Source organism: Ovis aries, chromosome 15 (assembly GCF_016772045.2).
Source record: "Ovis aries strain OAR_USU_Benz2616 breed Rambouillet chromosome 15, ARS-UI_Ramb_v3.0, whole genome shotgun sequence".
Taxonomy (NCBI): domain Eukaryota; kingdom Metazoa; phylum Chordata; class Mammalia; order Artiodactyla; family Bovidae; genus Ovis; species Ovis aries.
This window is the reverse complement of record NC_056068.1, coordinates 13,781,728-13,800,045: the sequence shown is the minus strand read 5'-3', so window position 1 is coordinate 13,800,045 and position 18,318 is coordinate 13,781,728. Positions and strand designations below refer to the sequence as shown.

The following is an 18,318-nucleotide window of genomic DNA, read 5'->3' as shown; positions in this document are numbered from 1 at the left end:
ATGTTGTGTCGGTTTCTGCCATACATCAATATGAATCAGTCATAGGTATACATTTATCCCCTCCTGTTGAACTTCCCTTCCACCTCCCGTTGATGTTTGGACTAATCTCATTTTCCCTCTTCCCTTGGGCTGAGGGCCTGCTTACCTCTGCCATGAAGGTTCAGCAGAAAAATACTCCTATTTTCTGCATTCCAAACTTGGAGCCCAGCTAAGTGGGGAGCCCCTTCCTGGGGGTTTCCATGGCAAAGAGCTCTATACACACCTGGGGCACATATGTCTCCCCTGTCCTGTAATCCTCTGCTTCACCAAATAGAATTGCATTCCTGATTCCACCACTGCTTCTGGCTCAATCAACATACACTGAACAAATTTTGTTTTTCTAAATGTAATGTTAAAGAAATCACGGTCAGTGCTCTAATCGCTCACCGTCCATATGAGTCAAATAGACTTTAAACACGCTTGCCTGAGGACTTAATAAACTTTCTTTAAATTATTCCTATGGAAAAATGCACCAAGGGTGCCAAACAACCAAATTAAAAATGAACTTTTGGAACCCAACACTCCAAAGTGGAGACTGTTCAGAAAGCAGTTACCTGCTTCTAATTTCTGACCGAATGAAAGGGTTCATGTTTCTGCCTCCGAGAGCCGGTGTACTGAGACAGCCGCCAAGGTGCTGCTAGAGAACAGTGCTGGGAGTGTGAAGGAACTTTCCCTTTGCTCCAGCCCCAGAATTTTACTGTGTCAAGAGTCTCCCTCCTTTAATGAGAGCTGTAGCTGAAGCGTCAAGGCCTCCAGGTGAGGAAAGCTGTCGGAGGGCTTCACTGTGCCAGCGGGAATGACATGCACCCACAGTATTTGTTTGCTTCCACATTAGTAACATGTCTACTGATTCTATCTTCTTTCGTTCATTTAAAAACCCTTTCCTGTGCTTCTACCCCTTGTACTTACTGTCCTGCTTTGTTTCTGAGAGAGCTAAGGGTACAGATTTCCAGGCAATGAGAGCTTGGTGTAACCTGCAGGTACAGTGCACAGCCAGAAACATGTATCATCCCTTCTGTGCAGTTAGTTACCCGGGATGTCCCTTTCGGCTGCAGCTAAATGTGATAAATGTCAGCCAATGAACTGATTGGCAGAGAAACCAAAAATCCACCAGGGAGAAGGGCAAAACCACTCACATATTTTCAGTTGTAACCAGATCAGACTGTAACTGCCTAATCCCTAATAAATAGAGGGGGATAAAGAATAGAAATCTCCTTTGAAGATAGCTCTGTTCCAGAATTTCATAGAAAAAAATATTAAACGATGTACATGGGACTATGAAAATAGATATTCTATTAACCAGAGTTAAACTGCACACACACACACACACACACACACACACACACACATGTAAAAGAGAAGTCAGCATATTGGGCCAGAAAATTGTCTGACATTGGATTAAAGACACAGTTGAGCAAACTCCTTGAGGGCAAGGATTCTGCATTCATGCTTGTTGGCTAAGATACACAGTGAACGGAGTGTGATTAGAAGCAGACAAACATGATGTGAATTCCAGCTCTGCCACCTGAGAGCTGTATGTTGCAGGCCAATTGTTAATACCAAGTCACTCTGTTCTTAATTTCCTCATAGATAAAGAGGAGAGGGACTTCCCTGGTGGTCCAGTGGCTAAGAATCCGCCTGCCGATGCAGGGGACATGGGTTTGATCCCTGGTTCAGGAGGATGCTGCATGCTGCGGGGCAGCTGAGCTCATGTGCCACAACTATGGGCTCGAGCTCTAGAGCCCACATGTCGCAAAGAGCCCACTGCAGCTACTAAAGCCTCTGTGCCCTAGAGCCTGAGCTCCACCAGAGAAGCCACTGCAATGAGAAGCTCACATGATACAACTAGAGAGGAGCTCCTGCTTGCTGCAACTAGGGAAAGCCCTTGCCAAAAGCAATGAAGATCCAGTGTAGCCAAAAATAAATAAATAACTTTTTTAAAAAGAGAAGAAAATGATTCCTATTTCTTAAGAATGTCCCATAAGGAGCACTTAGCACATAGTTGGTGCTCAATAATGAAAGGATCTTTCTCATTCCTCCTTGCACACTGTACAGCTAAGTAGGCTTACAAGGACATTGTCTATGGTCAACAGCTTTCTTGCTTCATGTTTTGAAATTTTTTCCTTATCGTCTCAAATGGCTTATGATTTCTCTGAAGGTTTCAAGATTTTCAGGAAGCTACTGGCAGACATGTGAAAAGTCAAAGTTGCTCAGTCATGTCCAGCTCTCTGCAACCACATGGGCTATATAGCCCAGCAGGCTCCTCTGTCCATAGAATTCTCCAGGCCAGAATACCGGAGTGGGGTAGCCATTCCCTTTTCTGGGGGATCTTCCCGAATCAGGGATCGAAACTGGGTCTCCCACATTGCAGGCAGATTCTTTACCATCTGAGCCACCAAGAATCTACCAACATGAGCGTACACAGACAAATAGAGAAACACAAAGGAGCCAGAAACAGGGACTCTGACAAAGGCAAGACTTGAAGGGATTCCCGGCACGGTGGCATGAAGGCCTAGGATGATGCTGTGTCAGCAAACCTAGAGAACACCCAGCAGGCTCGTCGTGGGGACAGAGGACTCAAGGGGAAACAAACCCAGAAAAGGAAATAGAGCAGAGAGATTCTCTGACAGGAATCACAGCGAGGAAAATGTACTGAGATATTTTACAGAGCTGCTGGATGATATGAGAAGACTTAGCCAAAGAGTCAAAGAAACTTCACAAATGAAAAAAAAAGTTGGACACGTCACTCGGGAGACAAAGTATAGTTATATATACTGCTGGTCTTAGCAGGAAACACTATTTCTCTTTTCATGACCCTGGAAACACTGATATGGACTTAAGTAAAATTTTGACGTAACCCTGTGGCAGCAAAGGGGGAAGGGTAGAAAGGGCTGGGAACAGGATGAAAATCTTCATCCATTATAATCAGACGTAGTAGATAGTGCTCAAAATGAATAAATCAAGAGATATTTGGTATGGATAAAATTAGAAATATGATGCAGAAAAAGCAATTCAAATGATGACAATGTTTCCCCTAGAAACTAAGGGTGGGAGATGGGGGTGCCAGCGAATGGCTTTTGCATTTTAGCACTGCTTGTCTTTTAGAATTATGTGCATGTTACTTTGATAAAAATAAAAATTTTAAAATCAGGCCAGTAGCTATATTTTGGGCTTCCCTGGTGGCTCAGCAGTAAAGAATTCGCCTGCCAATGCAGGAGCTGTGGGTTTGATCCCTGGGTTGGGAAGATCCCTCAGAGTAGGAAATGTCAACCCACTCCAGTACTCTTGCCTTGGGAAATCCCATGGGCAGAGAAGCCTGGCGGGCTACAGTCCATGGAGTTGCAAAGAGTTGGACATGACTTAGTGACTATACAACAACAGCAACAATTCTATTTTATACACATAAAATTCATATTATAGGATAAAACTGTAACAAAAGAAGTAAAGAAAGTCTGGTTACTCAAGGTACAATACTGAGCAACAAATCTGGTTCCAGAATATTCCTGTGCTGTATTTCTCATTCCCATGCAGCCCCTTGTCATACTGTTCATGGGGTTTGTGTGAAGCTCCAATACATTGGCCACCAAATGCGAAGAGCTGACTCATTGGAAAATATCCTAATGCTGGGAAAGATTGAAGGCAGGAGAAGAAGGGGGAGACAGAGGATGAAATGGTTGGGTGGCATCACTGACTCAATGGATATGAGTCTGAGTAAACTCCGGGAGATGGTGGAGGATGAGAAAGCATGGTGTGTTGCAATTCATGGGGTCGCAAAGAGTCAGACATGACTTAGCAACTGAACAGCAACAATGCAGCCCCTCCCCCAAAGCATATTGATATGTTGCATTTCTTACAGCAGCTGGCATGGTTTTCTGTACACATGATGTGCTTAAAACATTTGTTGGATGATAAATATACCAATTGCTGCTTTTTTTTTTATGGAGATTTTTAATGAGCTTGGTGGGTCACATCTGAAGTTTAAAGTTTTGTTTTGTTTTATATGGAGAGAGAAGATTATAGCTTAAATGGATTTGAGAAGTCTCCCTGAAATCTGATTCTGAGGTAGACATTCCACAGGTCTAATCTACTTTACACAGTACAAGGGTTTGCCAGAGACTCATTCAAAACAATTGATATTTGAGTGAGGCAGTCTAATGGGAATTTTAATTATGCATTCCTATATGATCTCTAAACTCTACTCTTGGGATAAACCAGAACTCTGGTTTGTAATCTTTGCCCTAAAGGAACCCTGGAAGTGGGAGGAAAGGAAAGAAGTATTCTTGCTAAAAGTGTAAGAAAACCACTGAATAGAGTTGTAGAAAACATTACGTCTGACCGCACTATCTCAGCTAGCTAGGGAAAAGTAGTCACTGAATTAAAAGCTAGGATTTTGGCCTCAGACTTCATAATGCAGCTTAATAACAGAAACATCAAAGTAAACACTGTCAGCATCTTCACAAGATTCCCAGTGGAAGACGTCCGTCACATTACCTAATTCCCCCAGTGATAAATGGGGCTTTGAATTTACTTCCAGGAAAAACTACTTGCATTGATGAACCAGGACACTTTCTTTTTTATTAAAGAAAGGAACCCCTGCCTCCCCACATGATTCCTTTTGCTTTAGTTGCCTGGAAACACAGAGTTAAATGAGAGTTCAGTTTTGGAAATCACCCATTGCAAGTGTCTAGTAACATTTAATTTGGATTGTTTGAATGGATTTGGTTCAGAGGGTCGGTCCTTATTTGGTAAAGAGAAGCAAGTCAGCACTTGTGAATTGCCTACCAGGTGCAGGCTTTGTATTTGTTGTGTGTCTTATGGGTTATTTCATGGACTGTGTTCAGGAATCCTATAAAATAGGTGATGTTCTCACTTTACAGATGATGCAGGTCAGTTTCAGGGATATTAAGTAACTTGGCCACGACTGTGGTCATTAAGGCACTTACAACATTTTTAGAAGTAAGCAATGTATAAAGTCTCGGTAATGTACATTTTATATTCAGATCAGTGTCAAATTATTCAAACCCATAATTCAAGACTATACAGCCTTTGATTTCAAGATCACACAGCCTATAACACATTTTCTCTCTCTCTCTCTCACACACACACCATAACTTCATTTTTAAAATCTTTTACCAAGTTTTTAAAATTAATTTTTATTGGAGTATAGCTGATTTATTTCCCTTCCTTCTTTTCTTCTTTCCTCCTCCCAGTTTCTGTGTCTGTATATTGGGACTTCCTCTGTTAATCCTTGAAGGTACAAAGATGAATGATATACAAACTCTGGTCTCAAGCTTACTGCCTAGTGGAGGGGTTAAAATGCAGACTTAATGACAATTAAAGGTTGAAAAAAGCAATGAATGCAATAAGAGATACAGAATGCTTTGTGAGTTCAGAGGGAGAAGGGAAATTCCAGGGTCGGACTCACTAGGAATTCACAGGTCACTGGGCCCAGCAGATACTGAAATGGAAGTATAATGCAATGTTTAAACTGTGCTGGAGGAGTTTCCCTATGCTGTGTGCACCAAAGGAGATAGAGATGGGACTGTGCCTATTTCACAGCCTGAGTAAGGCTGACGGCAGCAGCGTGGGCAGTAAGGGTGGGGAAGGAGGGACTGGGGGCCCAGGACATCTCACAAGTGTCTGCACTGGCGAACAGGATCTGCAGCCAGTGGAGAAAAGGCAGCGGTTGAGCAAAAGACCCTCATAGGGAGGAGAGCTGTTTCTGAGAAGTGGTAGGAGCCTCAACGAGGGGCTGGATCTTGGGTAAGCTGTAATTCCACGGGGGAGGCCACAGACGTGTCTGGAACCCCAGCGACTGGCTTCAGCCCTTAGGAGTATAGAGCAAGGCAGAATTTCTTAGATCCACTCCCCAGCCGATTGCTGGGAGGGACGGGGGAATACTGCAATAACATGAACATGTGGGCAGCAGCAGTGGACATGGAGAAGAGAAAGAGGTGTGGGCGATCATCTGTGGCCTCCGTGGCCACCCAGGAAGGTGGCCGGAGGTGGACAGGGAAGAATTATACTGACCCAGAGGTCCTGAGCCTGGTTACTGGGAAATTGGGGTGTCACAGGGGAGGGAGGGCTGATGAGAAGTTATTTTGAAAGGGTGTTGAGGACTTGAGCATGCTTGAAGATGGAAAGGGAGCTATAAGAGATCAAACGGATGGACCAAGACCTCTGGAGCAAGAGTGGAAGTCCAGAGTTGGCTATAGAGAAGCCATGTGTGAGCAGCGGGGGTCAGGGAGGGGAACAGGGCAGAGGACCAGTGAACCCACAGGAACATTCTAGGGTCCCTGCCCTAGACAGAAGGTAGGAGCTTCCTGGGCCCACAGCAACTGCACATTCAAACTCTCTGGAATGTTCTTGGCATATAGATCTGGTGAAGGTCTCCATGCCCCTCTCCTGGGGGCCCCCCAGTGTATTCCCTACACTGGAACTTTTCTGCAGAGCAAATCTGTTTCTTTACATTCAACATGTCTGAATTTCACAGCTACTCTGTGGTAGGCAACAGTTATGCCTCTGTTTAAAAACAACCTGTAGGCTTCTCTCCATAACTTCCTGTTGCCCTCAGGATGAATTCCTAACCTCCTTACAATGGTGTTTAAGGCTCCTTATGATCTGGCCCCTTGCTTACCAGTCTAGTCTTATCTGTCCTTTCCTGACCTTGCACATTGCAGTCTAGACACATTGAACTGCTTGGAATCTTCCAAAAGAACTCAGCCTCTGCTTGGAGGGCCTTTTCCCATCTACCTCACTAATTCCTATTCTTTCTTGAGGTAGACGCTTAGATGATACCTTCTCCAGGAAACCTTTTCTGGTTCCCAAGGCTGTACTAGGTGCTTTATCTCTGTATTCCCAGATTACCTGACAGTAACCTCTATCAGCAACCTTATAAAACAACACAATAATCACTTGTTCCTGTCAATTACTTATGAGGAGCGATTATGTTTGGTCATTACTGGTAAATTATTGATGTTCTATATCTATGGCTGATTCATGTTGAAGTTTGACAGAAAACAACAAAATTCTGTAAAGCAATTATCCTTCAATAAAAAATAAATTAAAAAAAAAGCTTAAAAAATCACATGGAATATCGATGATAAAATTCTGTATTGGAAATCAAGCCTGAATATTCATTGGAAAGACTGAAGCTGAAGCTCCAATACTTCAGCCACCTGATGCGAAGAGCTGACTCACTGGAAAAGACCCTGATGCTGGGAAAGATTGAAGGCAGGAGGAGAAGGAGGTGACAGAGGATGAGATGGTTGGATGGCATCATTAACTCAATGGACATGAGTTTGAGCAAGCTCCAGGAGACAGTGAAGGACAGGGAAGCCTGGCGTGCCACAGTCTATGGAGTCGTGAAGAGTCAGACATGACTGAGCAACTGAACAGTGACAATAATTGTTGATAAAATTCTTATTTACATGATTCCCCAGGGTATAGGTCAGTCCAGCTTCCATCAAAAGTGCTTGTGCCTGATCTCTTTCCACAGGATTAACCCATGGGGCAGCTGAGAGTGAATTCTCTGAACTGCTGTCAGGCTCACGGGCAAATGTCTGAAGAGCAGAGTTGGTATGGGGGAAGGTGGAAGGGCTAGCTCCTGTCCCTACCTTCGGAGGAGGAGAGGGGATGAGTTGGTGACCGTAAGCCCTCAGAACAGAGGGGAGGGTGGTGGGCCAGTGGTACAAGTCCTTTGTTCATTTCTTCAGCAAATATGTTGTAGGTGCCAACCACAGAGTAGACATATTAGGGACTGGAGTATGAGGGTGAGCAAGAGGGACACGATTCCTGGCTTCAAGTGGAGTGTAGTTCAGTTGAGGAAGACACATGAGAACAAAGATGATGAAAGAGAGGAGAGGCAACCAGCAGAGAACACAGCATGGGAGCTAACCCAGATTGGGAGGCCAGGGAAACTCTGTGGAAGAAACAGTTTAGTTGAGATTGAGAAAGTTTAGGGTTAGGTTAGCCAGCCAGCGTAGAGCAGGAGAATTTTCCAGAAAGAAGGAACAGCACGTCTGAAGATCTGCCTGAGGGCAAAAGCCTGGTACTTCTCAGGACTCGGGGGACATGTCTACTGGAGCGAGCTGGAGGGCACTGTGTCCAGGGATCAGAGGGCACAGAGGGGTCAAAGGGTTGGCCGAAGGGAAGAAGAATGTTGGGAATAGAAACCAGTCAATCTGGGGTGCTTGGTGAGGGCCAGGTCACACGGGGCTTTCAAAGCTACACGAGGAGCTGTACTTGATTCTGAGAAAATGAAGACCACTTAAGGGGCTGAGGCAGGTGACATTCTATTTTAGAATGCTGACTCCACTGGCAGGTTGGGAAGACGGCAAGGACGCAGGCCAGACAGCAAGGACTTGATGCGAGAAGGATAATGTTTTGCCCATGGGTGTGTCCACTCAGTTCATTCACCTGCGCCAGAGGCTTGCGGGACCCAGAGGTGGCCTGCCAGCTCACCAGGCTCTCCCCAGCATGCATCCTTTTCCAGGAAAAGTCTCTTCACTCTGGTTGCCAATAACAACTCCAGTGGCTAAATGTCCTCGCCACCCCCTTTTCCAGGCCTGCCATAAAATGGGTCTCAAAGGAGTCTAGGGAAAAGAGGCAAGTTCAGATTGGTCTGTTCCTAAAGAGTGAAACAGGAGAGGGTTCAGACAAAGGGAGAGGGGACCTGACAAAGACTCAGAGACACCAAGTCGAGATGTGAGCCAAAGATGTGTGGGTCACAGGACGCAGGGCCAGAAAAGCTCCTTGTTTATGAAGTTCATGTTTCCTAAAGGTGGAGCTGGACTTAAGCTCCTGTGAAAAGCAAACTGTGGAAAATGCCAGTGATTCACGGTGGAGGGATCAGCAGTAGAAAGAAAGGGAAACAGGTCAACTACCTCCATTCTGCCATCCTCAAGGACCTCGAAACTTGATTTTTGCAGAATGCACAGGAGAGTACTCACTGGCCTCCCTCTATTCTGCTCTAAAGAAGGTGTCACTTTATTGTTCAGATTCATTGCATAAGATGCAAATATTCACCCAGAGTTCTCTAATTAGCATCCAGAGAGCTGCCTGGGCTCTGTGTGTGTAAGCTGAATCTTCCTTGCTTGCACCACAATGTATTAATAAAAGAGCAAGATGATTCACTCACATCACATCTCTCTGATCCAAGAAGTCTAAATATTTATGTGGTCTTTTGTTTCAAACCTAGAACTTATTGTAAACACCTTCTGAATCTCAAGTCTTTGTGCCTGACTTTAATTAACCATTAATAGGAACATTTACTGATTGGTGCGAGGGCTAAATGGGTTTTGGCTTCCTTTTGATTTCACAAGAAGAATCCACACCACCCCCCTCTACCGAACTGATAAGAACTGACATCTGATTAGAAAAGGCAAAACTAATTAGAACTGGTGCAAAGGGGATTGTTTGAGTCACTTACATTAATGCACATTACAGTTAAATATCTGTCACATTTTCCATTAACCCTTTTGCATTTCCATCTCTAGGATCAAATCTATTTCTTAACCTCATACCCCATTTTCCCCTAGTTAGAAACTTGGTATTCAACAGGCTAAATTACCACTAATGCTTTAAATGCATAGCTCTTATGGACTGATGCAAGCCATGGACAAAGACCTTGAAATGAGAATAATAGAAGCCATTCCCCTAACGATGGACTTAAACCCTATTATCATGATTCCAAGGTCAACATACCCTTCTTGTCACTGTGTTTATTTCTTTATGGGAGGGAATCAAGAGTTAATTGTTGCTTTATACCAATTCACTTTATTGTGATCCAAGCTATTGCATACTAGGATGATAAAGTGAAAGAGAAATGAAAGTGGAATATCCAGTAGTGTTCTAGTCTACAAAAGGTTAAAATAACTTGCTCAAAGTTGAACTTGAAAACTTGGGGAAAAGCCCAGATAATCTGGGCTCAGTTACTACATAAAGTGGATTTCAGGATGAGGATGAGATAGTAGGTGTACCCAATGGGAACCCAATAGTATTAGGGACAGATGTCTCCTTCTGATTAAAAACTCGCTGAGGAGAGGAAGCATGCCTTCCTGATTTTTAGATGAATGCAATGAGGGTTCTCTGGATCACTTAAGCTTTTAGTTTTCAATTCCAGACACACTGTAGGTTCTCAATAAATTTTCATCATATGAATGAATGAATACATGCAAGAATTATGGTTTCACCCTCTTGTAAAGCTCTGTGACCCTGAACAGTTTCTCAAATCTTGATGGATCATGTTAAAGGAAAAGAGAGTGGTTAAATTTTCTTTATCAGTTCAAAAATCTAACAAAGCCTTTGGATTTTTTGCTTTGCAAACTAAATCACATACCACTCCCTTGGGTTTTTCCCATTTTTATCAGGGATCAGAGGTACCAGTAAGCCCGGCAACAAATCAGCCTAGCAACAGAAGCAGGAGTAAGTCCACAGTATCATGAAAATAGAGCAACTTGAAAACACTCTCTGATGTTTTAATTTTTTTAAACTTAAAATATTTTATTACCCCCCCTTACTACATCACACCTTCATCTTTTTCTCAGTTGTAGTATCAGTAGATAGTACTGATAGAGTAGGTACTCAACAAATATTTTTTTGAATGCATGAATACAGCTATTACTAGAGTGAAGAATAGAACTGTACTCAATTTAGCTTCGAATCTTTAGTTCTTGGCTCCAGGTTGGGCAAACAGGAGACTAGAGATCTGTAGATTGGGATAAGGCAACCGCAACAAAACTGGCTTAAATTTTGCCTGATGTAGAAAAATCTGAGAATGTAGACAATGGTGAAATGTCTAACAGATATCACAAAGAAAGACCCTGTTAGCACAACTCAGACCACCTATCGCTATTTCCTTAAGCAGCATGGTATTTATCACTAGGCTTAAAATCAGATGAGTTACTGACTAACTCTGAGAAAGTTATTTAACCTCTCTACGCCTCAGTGTCCTCATTTACTGATAATTAAAAAAAAAAGATTAATAATATCTACCATTTGGATGGTGAATGACAGGGAAGCCTGGAGTGCTGCAGTCCATGGGGTCACAACAAGTCAGACACAACTGAGTGTCCAAACAACAACCATTTGGATGATTTATTTATGGCACAGAGTTGGTACTCTTGTTAAAATAAACCAATGAACACCAGTAGAACACAAGCAAAATCTCTTCTGCTAATTTTGCCAGTCAAGAGTTTTCAGTACAAATTATATTAACATGTGTGTCTGGAAATTTACTTTGGATTCTGGCCTTAGCACTAGTTTCATGGGGCATCAAAAACAAATTTTGCTTCCTTTGTAAATACAAATAATGAACTATCAAAGATAAAATGAAAATATAAGAATAATGCTCCTCGCCTGCCATGGGCAACATTTGTACCAGCTCTTTTTCCTTTTGCCAGCCTAACCCAGCCAAGGTAAGTCATAATGGAAATCATCAAATGGTTGAGGGTCATTTGTGATGACCACCTAGACTCATCTCCCAAGTCTCTATCCTAATTTCAACTCTAGATTTCACTTGTGAAATCATGAGTTTGTTACCATCTTTCAAATTCACTCCTGGATTCTGAGTATACTGACTAATCTTGTTTCCCAGCATTTTTAGGATTTTGACTAGGTTCTGTCTTTGGCCCTTCATGCTCCTGATTTTCCCTCACTTGCTTCTGGCCCCTAAAACCAAACCCTGGCACTAGCTTAACTGACTGACACTTTAACCAACTTCTATCCCCCAGCAAAGGGGTGAATTGAATGGTATATTGTTGCAGAACTCTGAATTCATATTTTCCTACTGGAAAAGGCATTTCCAATTGATTGAAGGTTCTATTTCTTCTCTGGGCAATTATAAGGATTCAGAAGCATTGTCAGTACATGAGGGCTGCAGTTAAGTGCTCATTCCTCCAACCTCAGCTAGGCCAAATGGAAAACAATCTTATGAGTGTTCATCTTTAAGATTAGCTACACCCAAGATTAACTTAAAGATGAGGGGACGAGAACACTGCTTGATTTATGTCAATGGTTGATATATAGAGTACTGAAGGATAAACTTGGCTAGGTAGAGACAGTAGGTTGAGGTTCTTAATATATGATCGAAGAACTTGGCTTTAAACTAAAAAGGAAATGCACAAATTTATGTTTTGGTCATAACAAACCATCCATTCATTGGCTGCCTTCCCTCTCAGAATTTTTAGAGATGGGAAAATTCTAAACCAAATATAGAATCCACTCGAGTTTCATGGTTCTAATGTTAGAAAAAAAAAATTCACGCTTTCAAGTGTCTGATTATATAGCTCTGAAAAAGACCGTATTCTAGTTGAAGAGGTTAAGGTTTTGAATTGAACTCTCATGAGCTCTGGTCAACCAATAATTCTCTTACACCTTAAAGCAAGTATTCAGTGACTTGAAGATAAATCAGAACTGCATGCACTACACCCCTCTCCTGCCCTCTCCCATAACCTTCCAATAGGAAAAAGAAGAAAATTATAGCCAGGAGGGATTTCCATTTGCCAAGCCCTAAACATCAGCAATGGTAACCCACTCCAGTACTCTTGCCTGGCAAATCCCAAGGACGGGGGAGCCTGGTGGGCTGCCATCTCCGGGGTCACACAGAGTTGGACACGACTGAAGCCACTTAGCAGCAGCAGCAAACATTAGCAAGACAGAGTTGCTGAAGACATTTTGTGAAATACCAAATACCATTTGTTCTCCCAGCCTCCAGGGAATGGATTACTTAAAACCACTCCAGGTGCGGAACGATAAAAATGTCTCCAACAATTCGATGATGCTGCATCCAACTCTTGGGTGTCATTCACATCTCGAAGAACAGGGTACCCAATAAAGAGAGAAGGACGTATGAACCCCTCAATTTCAGCCTCTGCCTGAGCATGCAGCCCTGTGTGGGTTCAGAGTTCTGAGGGTGAAGAGAAGGTCATCTTTGCCTAGCCTACGGGGTAAATTCTAAACAAATCATCAACAAATTCAATCTACTATTTTGTAGCAGAGAGCCAAGCTTTCCACCATTCCCAAAGCTAGAGTGTCCCAATTAGCATATCTCATTAGTAAATCTTCCTGTGTTTGACACAAAGTGAGTATGACAAGCAGAAAAAAAAATAATCCATGACTACTATTTTTGTTCAGGATTCTTTAGTTGATAAATATAAGAACTGCTTAATTTCCGATCCCTGCTTGCCTGTAACTTTCGTCATGAGTATCAAGAGTTGGCTAATCTGAAATGAGAACACAGATCTCTCTACTCTCCGCTATGAATGGCAGAGTTAAAACTACCCTCTTTGAGTTGCGAATACTTAGCAACATACTGGATGAGACAATAAAAATGGAAAAACCTAGAACATATGTACATCCAAGTGAAAATCACTTCTCAAAATGATCATCTTGGTAAGCAACGCATTTACTTTCTTTATCTTTAGAAAAAGTTCACAAGGAAAATTTGAAATGCAGTTCCATCATACTGTAGTTATTCTTTGTTTTTTTCTGACCCAAAGCAGCAATACTCAGTTTGACTGTTTTCAAAAATAACCCCGACAAGATGAATATTGCTATAGTAATAATAATCTCCTTGATGTGCTAAAAGCTCTGAAGACAATCCCTGGGAAAAAACTCTGCAACTGTTTCGAACAACAGCACCATGTTAGAATGGGCTCACAACCCCTCTAAAAGTGAATGCTTTCAAGAGGGTGACATTTATTTGACTACAGAGCTGTGATACACTTGCTCACAACTCAGACACAGGACACTTCAGTCACACTTCATCGAAGTCATCATTCATTGAGGTGGAAGGGACAATACAGTTCAACTGATAAGGCTGAGATTAGGCTTTGAATGGAGAGCCGCTGCCCGCCAGCCAATGCCACCACCATTTCTGCTACCCGAGGTCCTTCTTGAAGGCGAACATTATCTTGGCATCGAAAGTGTCGCATGCACCCGGAAAAGCAAAAAATTATCTAACACACTGGAAGATGCTTGTCAGTTTGTCCATTAGCACCCTTTGGGGTGCTTGGGTCCTGGGGACCCAGGGTGGAGGCCAAGTGGTCAGAAATGTGGTGGACAGTTGTTGACTTGAGCAATGGAGGTGGAAACAGGACAGAGGATGCTGAGGTGGCAGGAAGGCTGCCAAAGAAGGGCTGATGGGGCACCAAAGAGCTATATTTCCTGTTGCAGCACATCATTTATTTTGGTTAAGCTTTGTGATGCTCCTTCTCAGGAAGGTCAAAGGTCACACAGATATTGTTTGATTTTTTTCTTTAACAACTCTGAAGGTAATTCAAGATGAGACTTTATTACCCCCTAAACTTAATTTACTATGTAGATTATGTAAATATGGCTCAGTATTATAAGAAATATTTCTTTTGAGAATCTCACAATGATGTACAAACTCATTTCCAAGCAAATCCTACTTGTGAGTGGTACAGCCTCATGGCTGAAAGTACAGCTTTCAAAGTAGACCATTAGCATCATGCCTCTGCTACTTGTTATCTGTGTAACTTTGGAAAACTTACTTAACTTCTCTGAGCTTCAATTGTCTCATTTGTAACATGAGAATAATGGTAATTACTTTATATGAGTAAAATGAGATACCAGTAAGGGAGACAGAAGTCATGTCAGTCATAAGTAGTCAATAAATCATGACTCAGTCATATCTCATTATTTATTATTTCCACTTTTACAGTCAGAAGTCCAGGCCCAGGAAACAAAAATCGCTACCCACTCACCATAGAGCTAGACAGAACTAAGGTTAGTTCTCTTTTATCCCTCTAGCACTGCTTATGTTAAAATCTGAGACTTACTCCAAGGGATCTCCTGCATAAAAGTAATGCTTGTTAAAAATATTTTGATATCATATAAGGCCTTTTCCATGATAAGCACAGTAATAGCCAACTTTATTCTAGATGCTGGCCTGAGAAAGATATCACTTATTCTCCCCAAATCCTAGGATATACATTATCACCCTCATTTACAGGTGAGAAAACTAAGGCTTACAGAGGTTCACTAGTTTGCTTGAGGTTCATACAGCTAGAATATCCAAGTAAGAATTTAAACCCAGATTCAGTCACAGCAAAATGGCTATACATAATATTAGAAAGTAATTCCACGATACTGTTTGTTTTCAAATGATCCCAAAATTACCCATGTTAAAAATGGAACTTTGTAAAATATACACAGCACTCTACTCCAAGTCCATTCTTCACAATCTACGATAGAAAAACATACTTTGTAGGTGGTTAAGAACTGAGAGCTTTATGTGGGACACAGCTCTTGAATCCTGGTTGGGTCTGGTTTTCTCCTGGCATATATCTAGGGCGAAGGTTAGCTTGGCCACGGTCTGTGCTGCTGGTAGCATTCTTTTCTGGGCAGCAGCCACACAAACTACTCAAGGAATGTGACTGGAATTAGGCTCTGTGCCGTCACACTGTCCTGACATATTGTTTTGACATGTCACATGCTGTCTTTGTGCTTGGACACTAACAGAGACCTGTCAAATTACATGCACAAAGCAACATTCAGTCTCCCTTCCTGCCTTCCTGCCTGCCTTCCTCCCTTCACTTATTCCAGGAAGGAGTTTTTTCTTTTCAAATTCCCTGGGGAGCAGCTCTGATTCACCAGTATGTGCTCTGGAGACAGAGCTATCTCCTCATACGATTCCTGTTTGGGGCAGAATAAGACCTCCGCTTTATGTTAACCGCAGGATATAAGGTAACCAGAGATTTTTTTTTTTTCCTGTTTGTAGTCATGACAATTTCACCCTTTAATACTTAACTCACACATGACTTTCTCCAGGAATCTTCCCTGATGTCCCCCTGCTCGGTAAATACCCAGCCTTGGTGCTCCATATCATTATCCTTTCCACTCAGTTTTAAAATGATTGTTTTTAAAGCCTGTCGCCCTTTCCGGACTGAACTTGCAGACAGAGAACACGTCTTACTTGAGGTGGGTACCCAAGCCTTATGCACGAGCGTGGCGTCACAGCAGGATCTACTATGATGGGCTGGACATTAAGACATTTCAGTGGGTTGGTGTGGGTGGATATCTGCCATTCAACACTCTTAATATCACGTCTGGCCTTATTTCACTACTCAGCATAATTGCAACATCATTCACATGGTAGGTACTTGGAACATGCATGTCGACTTAGTGACCAATTTATCGACTGAACGAATAGGCACCAGGCATGGGCATTATCAGAAGATTACTGACAACCGGACATGCCACTAAAGGCACTGATCCTCAGGCAACATTCTTAACAAGCAAGAGCAGACCTCAGAGACAGTGCTGCTCTACAAGGAAGATGTTCTTGCCTCCGGATGCCTCAAGGGAACCCTCAGGAGGTCTTCAGAGGCATCTGTCAGGACCACTGCTGTCTTTGGGGTCTTGATTCTGTCCTGACACAAGCACAGTGGTACCCAGAGCATGGTGACTGAGCCCCATGGTGTCTGGGGACTCTGGGTGGGGAGGAGCGGGGACCTTACCTGTCTGTGCTGCTGGGAGACTTGGTACCCCAGTCCCGTGATAGGCTGACTCTGCATCTTCTGCAGGAGGATCTTTTGCTGCAGAGGTAATGGGCCCCTCAGCAAGGGCTGGTTCGAGAGAGGCTGGGTGGGTTGGGCAGCTGGCTGCTGCGCTTGTGGCTGCTGCTGCTGCTGCTGCTGTTGCGGCTGCTGCTGCTGCTGCTGTTGTGGTTGCTGCTGTTGTTGTGGCTGCTGCTGCTGCTGTTGTGGCTGAACTGTGATGGAGCTCTGCTGCGGCTGTTGCTGGGTGTAATGCAAGAGTGAAGGCTTGCTCTGGGAAGGCAACACGGAAGGCATCTGCTGGTTGGCTTGATCCGAGTTAAAATGGAACAAAGGCTTGGTGCTGCCATGCCGGGGCTCCATGGCTGGGTGTGGGTTGTTCAGAAAGCTCCGGCTAAGGTCCTGTGGCTTGGGCTGCAGGAGCACATCCAGCGGCCCTCCCTGGGCCGAGGGGCTGGCCTTGTACAGGTAGTTCGCCATGACCTTCGACTGGTTGCCACCGCCCGCGACCCCTGGCATGGGGGTGCTCTGGGGGCTGAACGGCTGCTGGCCGAAAGAGGGGCTAGGGATTTTCTCCTGCCCGAAGGGGCCTGGGGAGGGCCCTGCCGAGGAGGGCAAGGCTGGCCAGCTGGTGGGCTGGTGCTGCTGCTGTTGCTGGTGCATCCGGACATGCTGCTGCCGGTTGGCAGCAATCTGTTTGAGCTGCTGGGCGTGGGACACTTCCTGCCAGCTGGGCAGGGCCCGGGCTGCTCCGGAGGCTGGTGGGGGCTGTGCCTGGCTCTGGGGGACTGAAGGGATCGGGGATGAAGTGGAGAGGCCCGAGCTGGCCATGGAGAACGGGGGCCCCGCGGATGAGGGCCTCAACTGTGGGGAGCCTGAAGAGCCCTGGGTCAGGCCAGGGGAGTATTCGCTTTTGATCACCGTCTTCTCCAGGGGCAAGGACGGCCGGGGAGTGCTCCTCTGGTTCTGCTGACCCAGGTCGATGTTAAAGGGGTCATCCTGCTTTATGGTGGCATTGATCATGTTCTCCAGCTCAATGTCACTCATGGGAGGCACAGATATGTTGGTCAGTTCGTTAAACAGCTCCTGCAGCTCAGGATCCATCAGCTGCTCCCCGGGATCGTCTCCGTACCTGTTAGAGAAAATATTCTCCTGGGTCACTTGGCCATCCACGTGCTTGCTGCAAGAGAGCGTCTCTCCGGGTTCCTTCTTCACTTCCTTTAAACCCATGTTGAACAGACCATTTCCAGGAGAGTGTGTAGGAGGGGGCGGCAGCGCGGCAGTCTTTCTCAGGGGTGCTTGGCTCATGGGCAAGGTCCCCGACATCATCTGACTTTGTCCATTATTTACTGGGAGGCCCCCTGGTCCTGCAGCGAGATTTTCGCCGACACGGATTCTTTTGATATCAAGGAATGAGTTGTCGACGAAGCCATTGGGCCTCTTGCTGTTGGCAGGAGACAGGTTAACGATCTGCTTTCTTTTCAAGGAACCCTGGAGCTGAAAGACAGATGGGGAATAGAAAAAAAAAAAACAAAACAGAGCATGAGATATTAATCCAGATATGCGTGTAGTCAAAGAAGACAGAATATTTGAATGTTCTTTCATTTACACGTGTGCAGGAGGAATTCAAAAGAGAAAAGCACAAATGCAGCCCAGTTTGGAAGATAAGGAAACTTAGTAGCACAGACAGAACAAAATGTTTCTGGAGGAGCAGGTCAATGAAGGGTGGGAGGTCACAGAGGTTTCCATGATTGGTACC

At 44.0% G+C, this 18,318-nt stretch overlaps 1 protein-coding gene across 3 annotated transcripts in view; it reads right to left on the bottom strand.

Moving 5' to 3' along the window:
• The window catches only part of MAML2 (mastermind like transcriptional coactivator 2), a 407,963-nt gene that overhangs the window by 120,503 nt on the left and 269,142 nt on the right, over nucleotides 1-18,318 (bottom strand). For all 3 annotated transcript variants that reach the window (XM_015100757.4, XM_060399669.1, XM_060399670.1), the window contains one exon: nucleotides 16,521-18,056. In XM_015100757.4, the coding sequence (XP_014956243.3) occupies nucleotides 16,521-18,056 (1,536 nt within the window). The remainder of the gene's footprint in view (nucleotides 1-16,520; nucleotides 18,057-18,318) is intronic.